Raw genomic sequence first — 16088 nt, 5'->3', positions numbered from 1 at the left:
TTTGATATTAATAACAATAGAAATATTAATGATTTAACATCAATATCAACAGTATCATCAATGATAATGATACCAAAAGAAATCTTTCAAGAAACTATGAGACCAATATTTTTAGAAATTACATCATTAATTACAAATCAACGTTCTTTAATGTTTAATTCAAGATTTGAATTATTATTTAATAAACAAAAATATAAAGATTTAAAAAGTTTATTAAATAATATTAGTAGTGAATATATGGTTTTAGTTGGATCAGAATTTATAATTGATAATTGTCAAGAAGATGGTAATGATAGTTATCATAATCATCATCATCATAATTCAAACTAATTTTCTATTGGATGTAAAATCATTACTATTACCAAAATTTAATTATTTAATAAAGGAATTAGATGAATGTAGAAAATCAATTGAAGAGATAAAATCAATTAAAATTCAAAAGAAATCTCAAAGATATCAAAATGAAACACCAATTGTTTTTCGTAATGATAATTCAAAACAATTAATTAAACAAATGTATAATGATTACCATTTCTTAATTTCAAAGCATCCAAAAGCAATGAAATATAGTTTTTGTGTTCATCAATTAGGTTGTTTAATTTATACTTTTGATTTATTTATAAATTTAATGTCAAATATAACTAAATACATTTGGTCAATTACTAAAACTATATTAATTGAAAGAAAAGATTCAAATTATCTTTATAATAATAATTTAAATAGTTTAGAAATTAGTAACAATGAGCAATAGTAGTATTAATAGTAGTAAAAATATTAATAATAATAATAATAGTACTTGTATAGACTCTTCAACATTTACTAGTAGTAGTAGTGATAATAATTCAGAAGATTTAACAATACCTATCAATCGATCACAATTTATTCGTCATACTAGTATTGGTGGTACAAAGTATAATAATATGTCACTTTAAATAGAGTTAGTAATTGTTTAAACATTCCAATGAATTAGCACCCAATGTTTTTTGGTTTTAAAAGTGCCGAAAGTTGGCAATTGGTTTTTAATATTGAAAAAAAAAAAATTAATTTTTTTTTTTTTACATGTAAATTTTAATAAAAGATATTAACAAATGAAATTTTAATTGTTTAAAATTGGAATATAAATATATTCACTCTTTTTATTTATTTATTTTTTTTTTTTTTTTTAAGAACGGTCAGTTGAAAGAGCAAGTTCTTTCCATTGATTAGATTCATCAATTAATGATTTAAAGAAATGACTAGAACCTTCTAAAGCATCAGAACCAAAGAAAATATTTGATGGTAATTTATTACCTTGTTGATGAATTAAATCAAGTTTTAAAATTGCATTTGCAAATTTATTTGGATCACCATTTGAAGTATTAATGAAATCACTAAATGCTTCAAGTGAATTTTGAGGAGTTGAATTTGGATAATACTCTGGAATTGGATTTTCTACCAATTTGAATTTCTCTTTATTTGTAATATCAGTTCTAAATCCACCAGGTGATAATAATACAACCTTAATATTAAATGGTGCCAATTCTTGTTCAAGTGATAATGTTAAACCTGTTACAGCATATTTACTAGCTACGTATGATGAAATGCCACCTTTTGGTGCATGTCCTAAAATACTTGAAACATTCAAGATTAAACCTGATTTTTGTTTTCTTAAATATGGTGTTGTTGATCTAACAATATTTAAAATTGCAAAATAATTGACATCGAAAATTGCTCTTGCTTCTTTATCACTTGTTTCTTCGACATTACCCCATTGACCATATCCTGCATTATTAATTACAACATCAAAATGTCCAAATTTATTAACTGTTTCTTTAACACCATTTTCAACACTTTCTTCATTTGTAATATCAACTTGAACTGCTAATAATGAATTTAAATAATCAATATTTTTTTCATTATTATTTTCATAATATTTTTTAATTTCATTTTCAACTATTAATTTTGATCTTGTAAATGCTGCAACTTTGTAATCTATTATTATAATAAATATATTTTTAAAAAAAAAAAAAAATTAATTAATGGTGGACGCAATTTAATCAAAAAAATAAAAAAACCTTCTATTATTTAACAACTTTTTAACAATTGATAAACCTAATCCAGTTGAAGTACCAGAAACTAAAAATACTTTATCAATATTATTGATTGGTTCCATTTTTTTTTTTTTTTTTTTTTTTATATATATAAAATATTTATTTATTTATTTAATTATTTATTTGATTTGATGTGTTTGAAAATTTTTTTTTTTTTTTTTTTTCATTTTATACTCTTTTTTTATTTTTTTATTTTTTTTTTTTTTAAAAAAAAAAAAAATAGAAAAAATTTATGTCACGCATTCCATAACCGATCTGGATATTTATTATTAAAATGCGATCATTCATGAAGCAAATGAAAAATAATTTGTTGGTTGTGGTTCTCCGAAAGAATTTTTTTTTTTAAATTTTTTTTTTAATTTTTTTTTAATTTTAATAATTTTTTAAATTTTTTTTTTTTAAAAAAAAAAAGGGGGGGTAAGATTTTTATTTTTATTTTTATTTTTATTTTTTTATTTTAGTTTTTTAAAAAGAATTAATTGGGTAATTAATGTATTTATTGATTAAAAATTTGAAAAACCACAACTTTGTACATAACCTAATATACTTTAAAAAATTTTATTTAAAATTAACCCCCGGATCTTTGTTTAATTAAATATCCATGGGGGTTAAATCTTATATTTATTCATTAATAATAATAAAAAATTTTTTAAGTGTGGAAAAACCCAATGAAATGCCAATTAAGACAATAGTATTTTTTATTTAAAAAAAAAAAAAATTTTATTTTATTTTATTTTATTTTATTTTATTAATAAATTAAATTTAAAAGTTTTATTTTTTTATTTACATGTCTGTTACTTGTTTTTTTATATATATTTTTTTTTTTTTTTCCTGTTTTTTTTTTTTTTTTTTTTTTTCCAGTTTTTAACTTTTTTCTTTCTTTCTTTCTTTCTTTCTTTCTTTCTTTCTTTCTTTCATTCTTAACTTCTCTTTGAATTTAAAAAAAAAAAAAGAAAAATTGGTAATACACACTTGAATGTGAAATTTTGAATAAATATTTTTAAAGTGTACAATTTGATTTCATTTGATTAATTTTTTCATTATTATTTTCGCTTTTTTCATTATTTTTTATATTATAATTATTATAATTATTATTTATACTATTATTATTATTATTTATATTATTTTTTATTATTATTATTATTATTATTATTATTATTGTTGATATTATTATTATTATAATTATTGTTTATATTATTTATATTATTTCTTAATTTTAAAGATTCCTTATCTGGATACAATTGTGATAATGAGAAAAATACAACTCTAAGTATTAATGTCCATGATGGATGATTCATACAAAGACAACGTGGTGTACCACATAACATACATCTTGAATTACCACAACAACTCTTCCATGTTTGTTGTTGTTGTGATTGTTGACTATTTGAATTTGGTAAAGTTGATGGCGATGGAGTTGGAGAATTCATTAAACTTGTTGATGATGTTAATGGTGAAATTTGTTTAAGTTGTTGTTGTTGTTGTTGTTGTTGTTGTTACATTGTATGGTGATGGTGATTTTGAATTTATCCTACCAGATGATGACATCATTGGTGAAGATAAGCTACTTGAAGATGGATACATATCATCGAATCCACCTTCTTCATAAAAACTACTACTATTTGAATTACTTATCGATATTTTCTTTGGTGATTTAATTGAATTTATATTATTATTATTATTATTATTATTATTATTATTATTATTATTATTATTATTATTATTATTATTATTATTATTATTATTATTATTTATTATTATTATTATTATTATAATTATTATTTATTATTATTTATTATTATTAATATTATTATTATTATTATTATTATTATTATTATTATTATTATTATTATTATTATTATTATTATTATTTTTGATATTATTATTGTTGTTATTGTTATAATAATAATTATTGTTATTATTATTATTATTATTATTATTATTATTATTATTATTATTATTATTATTATTATTATTATGAATATTTAAATTGGAATTATTATTATTTTTATGGTTGTTGTTTTAAGAGTTTCTTCTTTTAAAAAAGATGTTTTGAAAATTTTTTTTAAAAAGAAAAAAAAATGGCAATGTGTGTGAAGTAATATCTTTTAAATTTAAAACAAATACTATTATATTAATATATAAATAAATTTTATAATTACCTTTTTTTTTTGTTTATTTGCAAAAAAATGGGTTCAAGGATAAAGAAAAAAAAAATTGAAAATAAATAATGAAATAATATAAATTTGGAAAATAAATAAATCTTGAATTGGTGGAAAAAAAAAAAAAAAATTAAAAAAAAAAATAATAACTATATAATAATATTTAATCATTTTTATTATTTTATTTAAAAATTTTTAGAAGTCTAAATAAACATCTAATATTTCCAAATACCAAAATCTCCTAAATGATTAATTAATATTAAAAAAAAAAAAAAAAAAAATTACAAATCTTAACTTGACTTTTACCAAAATTACATAAATAAAACTTATTATTTTATTTTTATAAACTTCGAAAGAATAAAAAATTTAGTGATTAGGTGTTTTTTTTAGATTTTTCATTGCATTCCAGCCAATTAATTTATTTTTTTTATTTTTATTTTTTTTTTTTTTATTTTTTTTTTTTATTTTTTTAATTTTAAATTTTTTTTTTTTTTTTCAAACCCAATAAATTTAAACATACGAATATAACATGTATTCGATTAATAGAATTGGTATACATGGTATATCAAATAAAATACTAAGTAGGCCAAAATTTTTTCATTCAAGTTCATCAATATTCTCCCTAAACCAAAATTTAAATAATTTTAAAAATAATAATAATTATATTTTAAATGGTTACAATAAAATAACACATAATCATCATCATCAAACATTATTTCATAGACATTATTCAAATTTAAAGCAAGAGCAAGAAAATAAACAACAAAATGTAGGGAAAAATAGCGAAACATCACCTTCATCAACAACAACAACAGAAAATATAACAACAGCAACAACAGCAACAACAAAAACAGATATTAAAGAAACTCAAAATTCTACAATGTCAATGTTAAAAACAGTATTTAAATATTTATGGCCAAAAGATAATAATGATTCAAAGATTAGAATTATAACATCAGTATTATTATTATTAAGTGCCAAAGTGTTAACGGTTCAAATACCATTTATATTTAAAGATATAGTTGATAGTTTAACGACTACACAATCAGAGATGTTAACATTACCATTAGGATTATTATTAGCATATGGTGCAGTGAAGATAACATCAAATGGTTTTCAAGAACTTAGACAAACCATTTTCTCAAAGGTAGCACATGATGCAATTCGTGATGTTTCATGTAGTACCTTTAAGAGATTACATCAATTGGATTTAACATTTCATTTATCACGTCAAACCGGTTCACTATCACGTATCATTGATAGAGGTGGTCGTGGTATCAATTTCCTCTTAAATTCAATACTATTTCATGTGGTACCAACTGCATTTGAAATTTCATTGGTAAGCTATGTAATGTATACAACATTGGGTTGGGAGTACTCTGCATTGTCATTGGCAACCATTGCTGCCTATACCGTATTCACCGTGAAAGTAACCAAATGGAGAACTCAATTTCGTGTGAAAATGAATAAAATGGATAATGAAGCAAGCAATAAAATGATGGATTCTCTCATCAATTTCGAAACTGTAAAATACTTTAACAACGATGCTTTGGAAGTGGAACGTTATCATAACTATTTAAAAGAGTATGATAAAGCTTCCTTAAAGACAACAAGTAGTTTATCATTTCTAAATTTTGGTCAAGCTTTAATCTTTTCACTCTCAATGACCGCTATGATGATTATGGCTGCTCAAGGTGTGGTTCAAGGTAATCTATCCGTTGGTGATTTGGTTTTAGTAAATGGTTTATTATTTCAAATCTCTTTACCTTTAAATTTTTTAGGTACAGTTTATAGAGAAATTAAACAATCATTAGTTGATATGGATCATTTATTCTCTTTATTAAATTTAAATCCAAAAATTTCTGTAAGTTATTTATTTATTTTTTTAATTAAATTAAAAAGTATAATTCTAATTCTAATTCTAATTTTTTTTTTTTTTTTTTTTATAAATAAAATTTATAAAGGATAATAAAGATTCAAAACCATTAAAATTAGAAAATGGTACAATTGTTTTTAGAGATATTTCATTTAAATATAATGATTCAGTACAAGTTTTAAATAATGTATCATTTGAATGTGAAGGTGGTAAAAGAATTGCAATTGTTGGATCATCAGGTTCAGGTAAATCAACTCTATTAAGATTATTATATAGATTTTATGACGTTTCATCTGGTTCCATTGAAATCGATGGTCAAGATATTAGAGGTATTCAATTGGAAAGTTTAAGAAAACATATTGGTGTTGTACCACAAGATACTGTTCTATTCAATGATACCATTTACTATAACATTGCCTATGGTAATCCAAACGCTACAAAAGAACAAGTTGAAAATGCTGCTCGTGCTGCTCACATTCATGAAGTTATTTTAAATATGAAAAATGGTTATGATACAGTTGTAGGTGAACGTGGTTTAAAATTATCTGGCGGTGAAAAACAAAGAGTTTCAATTGCTCGTGCAATCTTAAAGGATTCTCCAATCGTTTTCTATGATGAGGCTACCTCTTCATTGGATACTGAAAAAGAGAAATTAATTATGGACGCTCTAAGAGAATTATTTAAAGGTCGTACCACTATTATGATAGCTCATCGTTTAAGTACAATCGTAGATGCTGATGAAATCATAGTTTTAGGTACTGGTGGTATTATTTTAGAACGTGGTAATCATCAACAATTATTAGAATTAGAAGGAAAATATAGATCAATGTGGTTGGCACAACAATAAAAAAAAAAATAATTAAAAAAATAGATTAACTAATTTGGTTTTAAATGTTAAGATAAACTCAAATAAACTGTTTAAAATTTTTATTATTGTCTTTTTTATTTTTTTCATTTTTAATCACAAAAATTATACCAATTGGATTGAATGTCCAGATAATTCATAAAATATGTAACTAGATTGGAAATTTTTAACATTAAAAACCAATTCAACCTATTTTTTTATTTTTTATACATTTATACATTTATAAATAAAATATATTCACTCCTCATTTTTCTTCAAAATAAAAAACAATGTAATTATTTTTTACTATTTGTTTATATTAATAATAATAAAAAATGTAAAAGGTTTATTTTTTTTTTTTTTTAATCAAACTTTAATGTTTTTCCCAAAAATTTAATCAACAATTGTTTGAAATGACCAAATTTTTTTTTTTTTTATTTTTTTTTTTTTTCACTTTTTTTTTCACACCAACAAAACTTTAAATTCAACAAAAAATGAATAAAGAATATATTGTAAAAAATAGAGAACAACTATTACCGGAACCAATTGGTGAATTTAAATCAAGTATAATTTGTATTTTTATATCATTATTTTTCGTTTTAAGTATATATTTTAGAAATAAATCAACAAACAGAAATGATCAGAAGTAATTAAAAAAAGAATCACAAGAGTTTTATTTTCAACATTTGTTTCATTAGTTTTATTATACTTTTTTATACCAAATTCAGATAATGTAAATTAAAAATATATTTAAAAAAAATCATATCATACAAGATATTTTTATTATTATAAATATAAATTACTAATCCCCCTTAACAACCATAAAATATAAAGAAATTTTATATATTTTTAAAAATTATCGGTATACCTACAAATTTTTGGGATTTAATTAATTCTATAATACCGTTATTATTGACAATGGTATTATTTTTAGGACCAATGGTAATGGATACTGATTTTTTAAATATATCATATGACTTGGAAACACTTCGTGATATAATTGTTGGACCATTAGTAGAGGAATTAGTTTTTAGATCAGTTATATGTCCAATATTATTTTTTGGTGGATTTAGTCAACGTTATATTATTATATTATCACCATTTTTATTTGGATTTGCACATGCTCATCATATTTTTCAAAAAGGAAATTATTTTATAAATCTTATTAAAGTACTCTTTCAAGTTTGTTTCACCTCTTTATTTGGAATGTATTCAGCATTCCTTTTCTTTAGAACTGGTAATATTTTAGCATGTTTCATTGTTCATTCTTTTTGTAATATTATGGGTTTACCTGATTTTGGTGGTATTTCTGATCATGAAAATAAAAAAGGTAAATATATATATTTTTTTTATGTATATATTAATAATAATAATAATATTTTAAAATGTTAATTTTTTTTTAAAATTTTATTTTAGTCGTTGGTACATGTTTTATAATTGGATTAATTGGATTTATTTTTGGTGTTTTACCAATAACAAATCCAAATTATTATGGTTCAATTTATAATTTATTAGAAGTTTGGTAAAAAAATAAAAAATAAAAAATAAAAATATAAATTAAAAAATTAAATAATTAAAATAAGTTTTCTTTTTTTATTAATTTAAAAATATCTAATTCTATCAGAAATTAATTGATATTTTGAATGATTTTCATCAAAAACTATTGAAATAATTTCTAAAGCTTTTTTAAAATGATCTAAAGATTTTGAATGACTACCAAATTGAAATTCGAATTCAGCCATATTAATAAAGATATCAGCTATTTCTGGATGTTGATCAGTACCAAATTCAGTTTTTAAAATTGATAAAGAACTATTGAATAATGATCTAATATTATCAATCTCTTGAAGATTACTTGCAAATTCACGTGGATTTGGTAAAGATTTAGCTTGAGTGATTAATACTTCAGCTAAAGAATTTTTAAAGATACCAATTTTAACATGTTGAGATGAGAAATGATTTGAAACAATTGCAATTGCTTGATTAATTAATTTAATTGATTCTTGATATTCTTCCAATGATAATTTCAATAAACCCATACAATAGAGTATTTCAGCATATTCAGAATGTTCTTTACCCAATGCTTTTTCAATGTTAAGTAAAGCTTTATTATAATAAGTTTTAGCCATTTCATAGGAACCCAATTTTCTATAGATATCAGCGAGATTATTCATATAGATACCATTTTTATAATTATCAGAACCCAATGATTTATTAACGATAATGATTGCACGTTTATATTGATTTTCAGCTTGTTGATATTTACCTTGTTTCTTATAAACCAAACCTATTGAATTTAAAATCTCTGCAACTTCAATATGATCATAACCAAGATTATCCTGAGTGATTAATAAACATTTTGAATAAAATTGTTCACTAGTTTTATAATCACCAATTTTTCTATAACAATCTGCAAGATTTAAATTGAAAAATGAAATTTTTAAATGTGATTTACCTAATGATTTTTGAGCGATTGTAATCGATTGTTTATAGAATGAAATTGCTTCTTTATAATTACTTTGTTTCTTTCTAATTAAACCTAAATCATTATAAATCTCTGCAATTTCAATTGATGTATCTTGATTTAATTTTCTTTTTAAAATATCTAATGATTGATTATAAAGAGTCTCTGCTTCAATATATTGTTCTTGTTTTCTTTTTGTATCAGCTAAATCACAAAGAATAAAACCATACTCCACATGATCTTTACCAAAATTATCTTGAACAATTGATAAACTCTTTTGATAATAATCGATTGCAATTTGATAATCTCCAAGTTTTTTTGAAACTAAACCCAAATTCTTATAGAGTTCAGAGAAACAATGATGATTTTCTTTTTTAAGATTTTTATAAATTGTTAATGTCTTATTATAATAATTTAATGCAATATCAAATTTACCTAATTTTCTAAAAATATCAGCAATTGATTGAAAAATTTCACCCAATTTAATATTAAAATAAATTGGTGAATTTAAATCTTCATTAAAATTATTATTATTATTATTATTAATTTTTCTCTTCAATAAATAAATTTGATTGATTATAACCAAGGAATCTATAAAAAATTTTTAAACAAGATTTATAAAATTCTAAAGATTTTGAATATTGAGTTTGTTTTTTAAAAGTTAAACCATTTAATAATAATGATTCAATTGTACCCAAATGTTCTTTACCAAATAATTGTTCAGTTATTGATAATAATTTTTCAGATTGATAACCTGCTTGATCTAATTTTGAACGTTTAATATTAATAGAAACTAAACGTTTAATATCATTAGCAACACTTGAATGACAATCACCATATAATTGAATATGATAATCTTGTGATTTCTCAATGAATGTATATGCTTCATCATACATTGACAAATGTTCAAATAGAGAACCAATATTAAAGGTAGTGGTTGATAACTCTTCCAATGGTGGATTACCATTACAATATTGTGCCCATTTAAATTTATAAAGATTAATTATCTCTTTAAAGTTTTCATTATTTATACCAATGAAATTCCAATATTGATGAATTTGTGATTTACCAATCTCTGATTTTGATAATTGATTAATATTTTCAAGATTTAATAAAAACTCTTGAAGTTTTGATTTATCACCAATTGAAATTAAAATTTTAGGTAAATAATCAATTTTTCTTTTTAAACTATTTATTGATGATGATGATAATGATGATGATGATGAATTTGTATTATTAATTTTTTGATTTTCAAAATAATCAATTAGATTTGATAATAATTTTGATTCAATTGGTAATAATTGACCATCTTTTTTATTACCAAAATATTTTAAACCAATTGCTAATTTTAAATATGGTGATAAAATTGTGAAATAATTTGAACCACCACCAAATACAGTGAAAAGATTACGACATTGTGAAAAGAAACCATAACTTGATTTTAAATTTAATATTGATAAAATTTCATCTTCATAAAGACCATTACCAGATAAATAAATCAATTGAATGATATCAGTTACTAAATTATTTGGAAAAGAAGTATCAGATTCCCATCTTGATAGTTGAACTAAATAGAAATTGAAAATTGATTGGCTTGATAATAACATTATTAACTTTTCATTCAAAGTTTTATAATTACCAATAGTAATCAATTCACCAAGTATACTTGATAAAAACAATGGTGATGAACATGGTTCTAAAAATTTCTTTAAAATTTCAATTTGAACTGGTGTTAATTCCTTTTTAAAGTTTGATAAATAAGATTTTGAAAAGTCTAATATTTGTTGTTGATCTGTGAATCCGGTTAAAACTGATGTATGTTGATTTTTATCCAATTGGAAATGTTGGACTAGCTCTTCATAATTATCAGTATAACATGAGCAAACAATTTTCACATTCTCTGGATAACGTGATGGTATTAAATCTAGTAATGCCTCTGATAGGGTTTCATTGGCACCCTTTTCAATGGTATCGATTGAATCGTAAATTATAATTAAATTTCTACCATCTTTAGTTGCGATACCATACCAATAGTTGATCTCCTCTTTCAATGATGATGGATCCTCACTTAGTGGTATTGAAACTTGGTATTGTAATTTAATGATTGAAAATAGTTGACGAAGTAATTCAATTCTATTTTTATTATTTGCTGTAATACCAATGAAAAAACAAACTACCAATGTTTTCTTTGAATCGATTTCATTACTATTTGATAATTGTTTAACCCAATTTGATAACACTGTTGATTTACCACCACCAATTGATGATGTAATTAAAAATGGCTTTGGTTCTGGTTGAATTGAATTTTCAATATTAATACCATTGCCAAATACAAATTGATTCAATTTATCAAATGAATAATTCTTTATAAATTCTTGTTTTAATAATGATTTTAAATATGATGAATTTTTATTAACTTCTAAATTTTGATCATCATCATTAACTCTATAGTTATTATTATTATTATTATTTGAAATACCATTTGTTGACATTAATAATTCCCTATTAATTCTTTCAATTAAATCTTTATAAATTGATGTTATTAAATTTTCAACTTTTGAAAAGTTTGAAATTTTATTTTGTTTTTCATTTAAAATTTGATTTTTTAATTCTTTTAATTTTTTAATTGATTCTTCAGATTCAATTAATTCTTCAATTTTTGTTGAAGTTGAGGTTGAGATTGAAGTTGAAGTTGATGAATTTTTAAAATAAAATAAATTAAACTTTGGTGTTACAGTTGTTGCTTGTAAAATTTCTAATTCAGTAATTGATTTACCAATATGAGAATCAATCCATGGATAATAGATTTTAGCTAAATTAAATGATTCAGTATATTCATCACCAGATGACCAACCATATCTATCACCCAATAAAGAGATGAAATAACTACAAGTTGATACTTCTTGTAAACAAGTGGCAATAGTTGATTTCTTTAAAATATCTTTACTCTCTGTTATACCCCATCTCATATCAACAAAACTAAAATCAATATTTCTTTCATTACAATAATCTCTAATCTCTGGTATTAAATATTTTACAATTGCTTCTCTTTCATTCTCCATATCTAAAAATGTTGATGATATAAATAATTTAATTGATTTCTTTTCATTTTTTATTAATTCTAATTGATTAAATTGTTGTTGTTGTTGTTGTTGTTTAGGTTGTTGTTGAGTAGATTGTTGTTGTTCTGTTGATTGTTTAATTTCTAATTTTAATTTTGATAATATTAATTCTAATGAATCATTTGAAGTAGATTCAAATGATGAAGTTTTATTATCATTTTGTTGTTTTTCATTTATTAGTAATTCTTTATTAACCAATTTAAAATCATTAATTAAATCAATTGAATAATATCTTTTTGTTATACAATGTTCAACGAAATCATTTGATAAAATCTCGGTTGTTGCTAATTTCATTGCTGTTTGAATCTTTGTACAATTCTTTTCAAATTGTTCTTTAGTTGTTAAAAGGAATTTAACATTCTTATTTAATTGAAATGCAACATCACCACCATAACTTTTAATTGTTGATTTTAATAATGTAGTTTCACTAAATGATAATCCTAATATATAGAATGTTAAATCTTTAAATAATGTTGGTATTGGTGGTAATAATGGTTTTTCATTATTTGTACTTGTTTTTTTCCAACTCATTTCTTTTCTTTTTTTTTTTTTTTTTTTTTTTTTTTTGAATATAATAATATGAATAAAATAACAATAATAATACAAGTGAATGTTTACAAAATTAAAAAAATGAAAAAAAAAAAAAAAAAAAAAAAAAGAAATTGAAATAAAAAAAAATGATAAAAAAAAAATTAAAAAAAAAAATTTTAAAAAAAAAAAAAAAAAAAAAATTTTTTTTTTTTTTTAAAAATTACAAAATTTTTAAAAAAATTTTTTATAAATAAAAAAAAATTGTTTATGGGTTGGATTTTTATTATAATCTAATTTGATTTTTTTTTTTTTTTTTATTCAGACCAAAAATATCAAAAGGAAAACAAATAATGAAGCAACAAAGATTAATCTTTTCATTTTTTTTTTTTTTTTTTTTTTTAAAGAACAACAAAGGGGAAAATTTTTAAAAAAATTTATTCCTTACCCGTTTTTCCCCAAAAAAAAAAAAATTATTACAAAAAATGAATGGTACTACCCTAAAAAAAAAAAAAAAACAGAATGATAACATTCATTTTTTTATATTTTTATATCATTTGTGTATTTTTGTGTGCTCTATTTATCTATATTAAACTAATATTAAAAAATATAAAATTAAATCATTGTTAAAATAAAATAAAAAAATTAAAAAAAAAAAAAAAAAAAAAAAAAAAAAAAATTTATTTTTTTTTTTTTTTAAAGGGTCAAATTTGAGTGTTGACTGCGGCCAGAAATATTTTAATTTTTCATTTTTTTTTTTTTTTTTAATTCCATTTTTACCAACGTTTTTTTTTTTTTAATAAAATTGACGATCAATACAATGAATCGTTCAAAAAATTTAATTAAAGTTTTAAATAATGTCATCATAAATAATAATGGAAATAAAAACCTTAGTTTTCCATTATCCTATATCTCTACAAATGTATCATTTCAATCAAACAATACAGGTATATCAAAAAGAAATTATTTTACAAATAATAAAATCATATTTTCTCAATCATCAAATAAAAATGAATCAGTAAATGAGCAAAAACAAGAGTCAGAACAATCACCAAAAATTGAAGAAACTACACAACAACCACAAGAACCACTAAAAACTGAGGAAACTATACAACTAAAAACTGAAGATAATACACAACCAAAAACTGAAGAAGCCACACAACAACAAACATCACAAGAATCACCAAAAACTGAAGATAATACACAACCAAAAACTGAAGATAATACACAACCAAAAACTGAAGATAATACACAACCAAAAACTGAAGAACAATCAAAAACTGAAAATAATGAACAACAGCAACAACAACAACAACAAACAGAAGAAAAACCAAAAACATTAAAAGAGAAAATAATATCAAAATTAAAATGGGGAACAATTATTGGTAGTATAACAGGTAGTATATTCTTTTTATTCTATGAATCATATCTTAGAGGTACTTTACCATATAGAATGACAATGAAATTGGTTGATAATGATGTTGATGTATTAAGAGCATTTGGTGGTCATATCACAGGTATTAAATGGTATAAATGTTTTTTAAATCCAATTTTTGGTTGGGTTCAAAATGAAGAAGGTGGTTATAATAGTTGGACTGTACTTAGAATTCCAATCACTCGTTTCATTGCACCACCACCACCAGCTCCAAAGGATGGTCAACCACCAATTGAACCAATCGTTTTACCAGAGGATGAACTTTTCAAAGGTTATGATGGTGGCGTTCAAGAAGGTATTATCTATGCTCGTTTAGATAAAAATAGTGCAAACTTTTTCGATTGGCGTTTCGAGGATCTTCAAATTCATTGTGATAATCTACAAGTTATTAAAATAGTTGACTCTGAAAAAAATAAAGTTAAAGTATAAATTATGAAAATAAATAAAACTAAATAAATAAATAAATAAATAAATTAGTCTTTTTTTTTAATATTGAATAATTATTTTACATTTATGGCTTACCAATAATTATTGGTTTTTAAATGTTAATATTTTTAATCTTTTTTTTGTTTTTAATGTTTGTTAACTTTATTGAGGAGTGTTGATAATTTTTTGTCTTTAGTCTTTTTTTTTTTTTTTTTTATATTGAGTTTATCCATTAAAGGTAATAAACACATTAATGAATTATAACATATTAAGAAATAAAATAATAATAATAAAATTCTTAAGGTTTGTCCTTTCCATTATTTTTAAACACTACCTTTGGCACCCTTCATAAAACCAATAAATTTGCATTGACAATTATAATAACTACATTATATTTTAAAATTAAAATTTGTTAAGGAAGGAGTCAATTTTTTTTTTTTTTTACCTGTGATCAAACCTTCAAGGGATGTCCTTGTGTCTTTTCGGCGGTGTTTGTTAAACGGTTTTATTTTTATTATTCAATTGTATTAAATTTTTTAAACCATAATAAAATTTTTTTTTTTTTTTTTTTTTTTTTTTTTTTTTTTTTTTTTTTTTTTTTTTTTTTTTTTTACTACTACTTAAATTGGAAGAGGGTTCGGTAAGGAAGGAGTCAATGAATTTTTTTGATTAGTTTGGTTTGAATGGTTTTAATTACAAGAATCGAACCAGTAATTTTTATAGATTTTTTTTTTTTTTTTTTTTTTTTTTTTTTTTTTTTTTTTAATATTGGATTAACAAGATTGATATATGTCCATCTGTGTTAATACGAGTTTTATTTAATATTTATTTAAAGGCTTATCATTTAAGCTGAAGGGTTATTTTAATCATATGAATTGATCAAAAGATATAATATTTGGGAGAGATGATTCTGGAATACAATAGTAATTAGCTGTTGTTTTTCTTAGCTTGATCGTTGAAGTGAGAAGGATCTTAGGATCTTTGAAGTTATTATGGTCTTTTGCTGATAAGTTTTTCAGATCTTTTGCTTTTTTGATGTATTCTAGAGTGGCCAATTTGTGCCATTTCTGTAGAAGGGAGCTGTATGATAGTGATTCATCTGTTAAAGGATCTTCACTGTATATTTGATTGCAAATCCAAA

The 16088-nt window shown here is 21.8% G+C and overlaps 9 protein-coding genes across 9 annotated transcripts; 4 read left to right on the top strand and 5 right to left on the bottom strand.

Annotated features, from left to right (window-relative positions):
* Nucleotides 1-66: 66 nt before the first annotated feature.
* DDB_G0292576 (hypothetical protein) lies at nucleotides 67-932 on the top strand (the record flags this gene model as incomplete). The annotated part of the gene is made up of 3 exons (XM_629498.1): nucleotides 67-286; nucleotides 393-750; nucleotides 794-932. The coding sequence occupies 3 exons, from the start codon at nucleotides 67-69 to the stop codon at nucleotides 930-932; spliced, it is 717 nt and encodes a 238-aa protein (XP_629500.1).
* Nucleotides 933-1162: 230 nt separating this feature from the next.
* DDB_G0292574 (glucose/ribitol dehydrogenase family protein) lies at nucleotides 1163-2152 on the bottom strand (the record flags this gene model as incomplete). Its single annotated transcript, XM_629497.1, has 2 exons — nucleotides 1163-1971; nucleotides 2092-2152. The coding sequence occupies 2 exons, from the start codon at nucleotides 2150-2152 to the stop codon at nucleotides 1163-1165; spliced, it is 870 nt and encodes a 289-aa protein (XP_629499.1).
* Nucleotides 2153-3211: 1059 nt separating this feature from the next.
* On the bottom strand, nucleotides 3212-3520 carry DDB_G0292572 (hypothetical protein; the record flags this gene model as incomplete). The annotated part of the gene is made up of 1 exon (XM_629496.1): nucleotides 3212-3520. The coding sequence occupies one exon, from the start codon at nucleotides 3518-3520 to the stop codon at nucleotides 3212-3214; it is 309 nt and encodes a 102-aa protein (XP_629498.1).
* A 635-nt stretch (nucleotides 3521-4155) lies between these two features.
* On the bottom strand, nucleotides 4156-4423 carry DDB_G0292716 (hypothetical protein; the record flags this gene model as incomplete). The annotated part of the gene is made up of 3 exons (XM_629495.1): nucleotides 4156-4216; nucleotides 4253-4353; nucleotides 4403-4423. The coding sequence occupies 3 exons, from the start codon at nucleotides 4421-4423 to the stop codon at nucleotides 4156-4158; spliced, it is 183 nt and encodes a 60-aa protein (XP_629497.1).
* Nucleotides 4424-4781: 358 nt separating this feature from the next.
* Nucleotides 4782-6975, top strand: abcB5 (ABC transporter B family protein; the record flags this gene model as incomplete). The annotated part of the gene is made up of 2 exons (XM_629494.1): nucleotides 4782-6116; nucleotides 6217-6975. The coding sequence occupies 2 exons, from the start codon at nucleotides 4782-4784 to the stop codon at nucleotides 6973-6975; spliced, it is 2094 nt and encodes a 697-aa protein (XP_629496.1).
* A 915-nt stretch (nucleotides 6976-7890) lies between these two features.
* On the top strand, nucleotides 7891-8498 carry DDB_G0292570 (hypothetical protein; the record flags this gene model as incomplete). Its single annotated transcript, XM_629493.1, has 2 exons — nucleotides 7891-8302; nucleotides 8389-8498. The coding sequence occupies 2 exons, from the start codon at nucleotides 7891-7893 to the stop codon at nucleotides 8496-8498; spliced, it is 522 nt and encodes a 173-aa protein (XP_629495.1).
* Nucleotides 8499-8573: 75 nt separating this feature from the next.
* On the bottom strand, nucleotides 8574-13089 carry DDB_G0292714 (hypothetical protein; the record flags this gene model as incomplete). Its single annotated transcript, XM_629492.1, has 2 exons — nucleotides 8574-9949; nucleotides 10020-13089. 2 exons carry the CDS (start codon nucleotides 13087-13089, stop codon nucleotides 8574-8576), a joined length of 4446 nt encoding a protein of 1481 aa, XP_629494.1.
* An 817-nt stretch (nucleotides 13090-13906) lies between these two features.
* Nucleotides 13907-14950, top strand: DDB_G0292568 (hypothetical protein; the record flags this gene model as incomplete). The annotated part of the gene is made up of 1 exon (XM_629491.1): nucleotides 13907-14950. The coding sequence occupies one exon, from the start codon at nucleotides 13907-13909 to the stop codon at nucleotides 14948-14950; it is 1044 nt and encodes a 347-aa protein (XP_629493.1).
* Nucleotides 14951-15813: 863 nt separating this feature from the next.
* On the bottom strand, nucleotides 15814-16088 carry DDB_G0292712 (hypothetical protein; the record flags this gene model as incomplete). The annotated part of the gene is made up of 1 exon (XM_629490.1): nucleotides 15814-16088. A coding segment is annotated over one exon (275 nt), but the record flags the coding sequence as incomplete, so codon positions are not given.

Source organism: Dictyostelium discoideum, assembly GCF_000004695.1.
Source record: "Dictyostelium discoideum AX4 chromosome 6 chromosome, whole genome shotgun sequence".
NCBI lineage: Eukaryota > Evosea > Eumycetozoa > Dictyosteliales > Dictyosteliaceae > Dictyostelium > Dictyostelium discoideum.
Note: the sequence above shows the minus strand (reverse complement) of the source record. Positions and strands in the feature narration are given on the sequence as shown.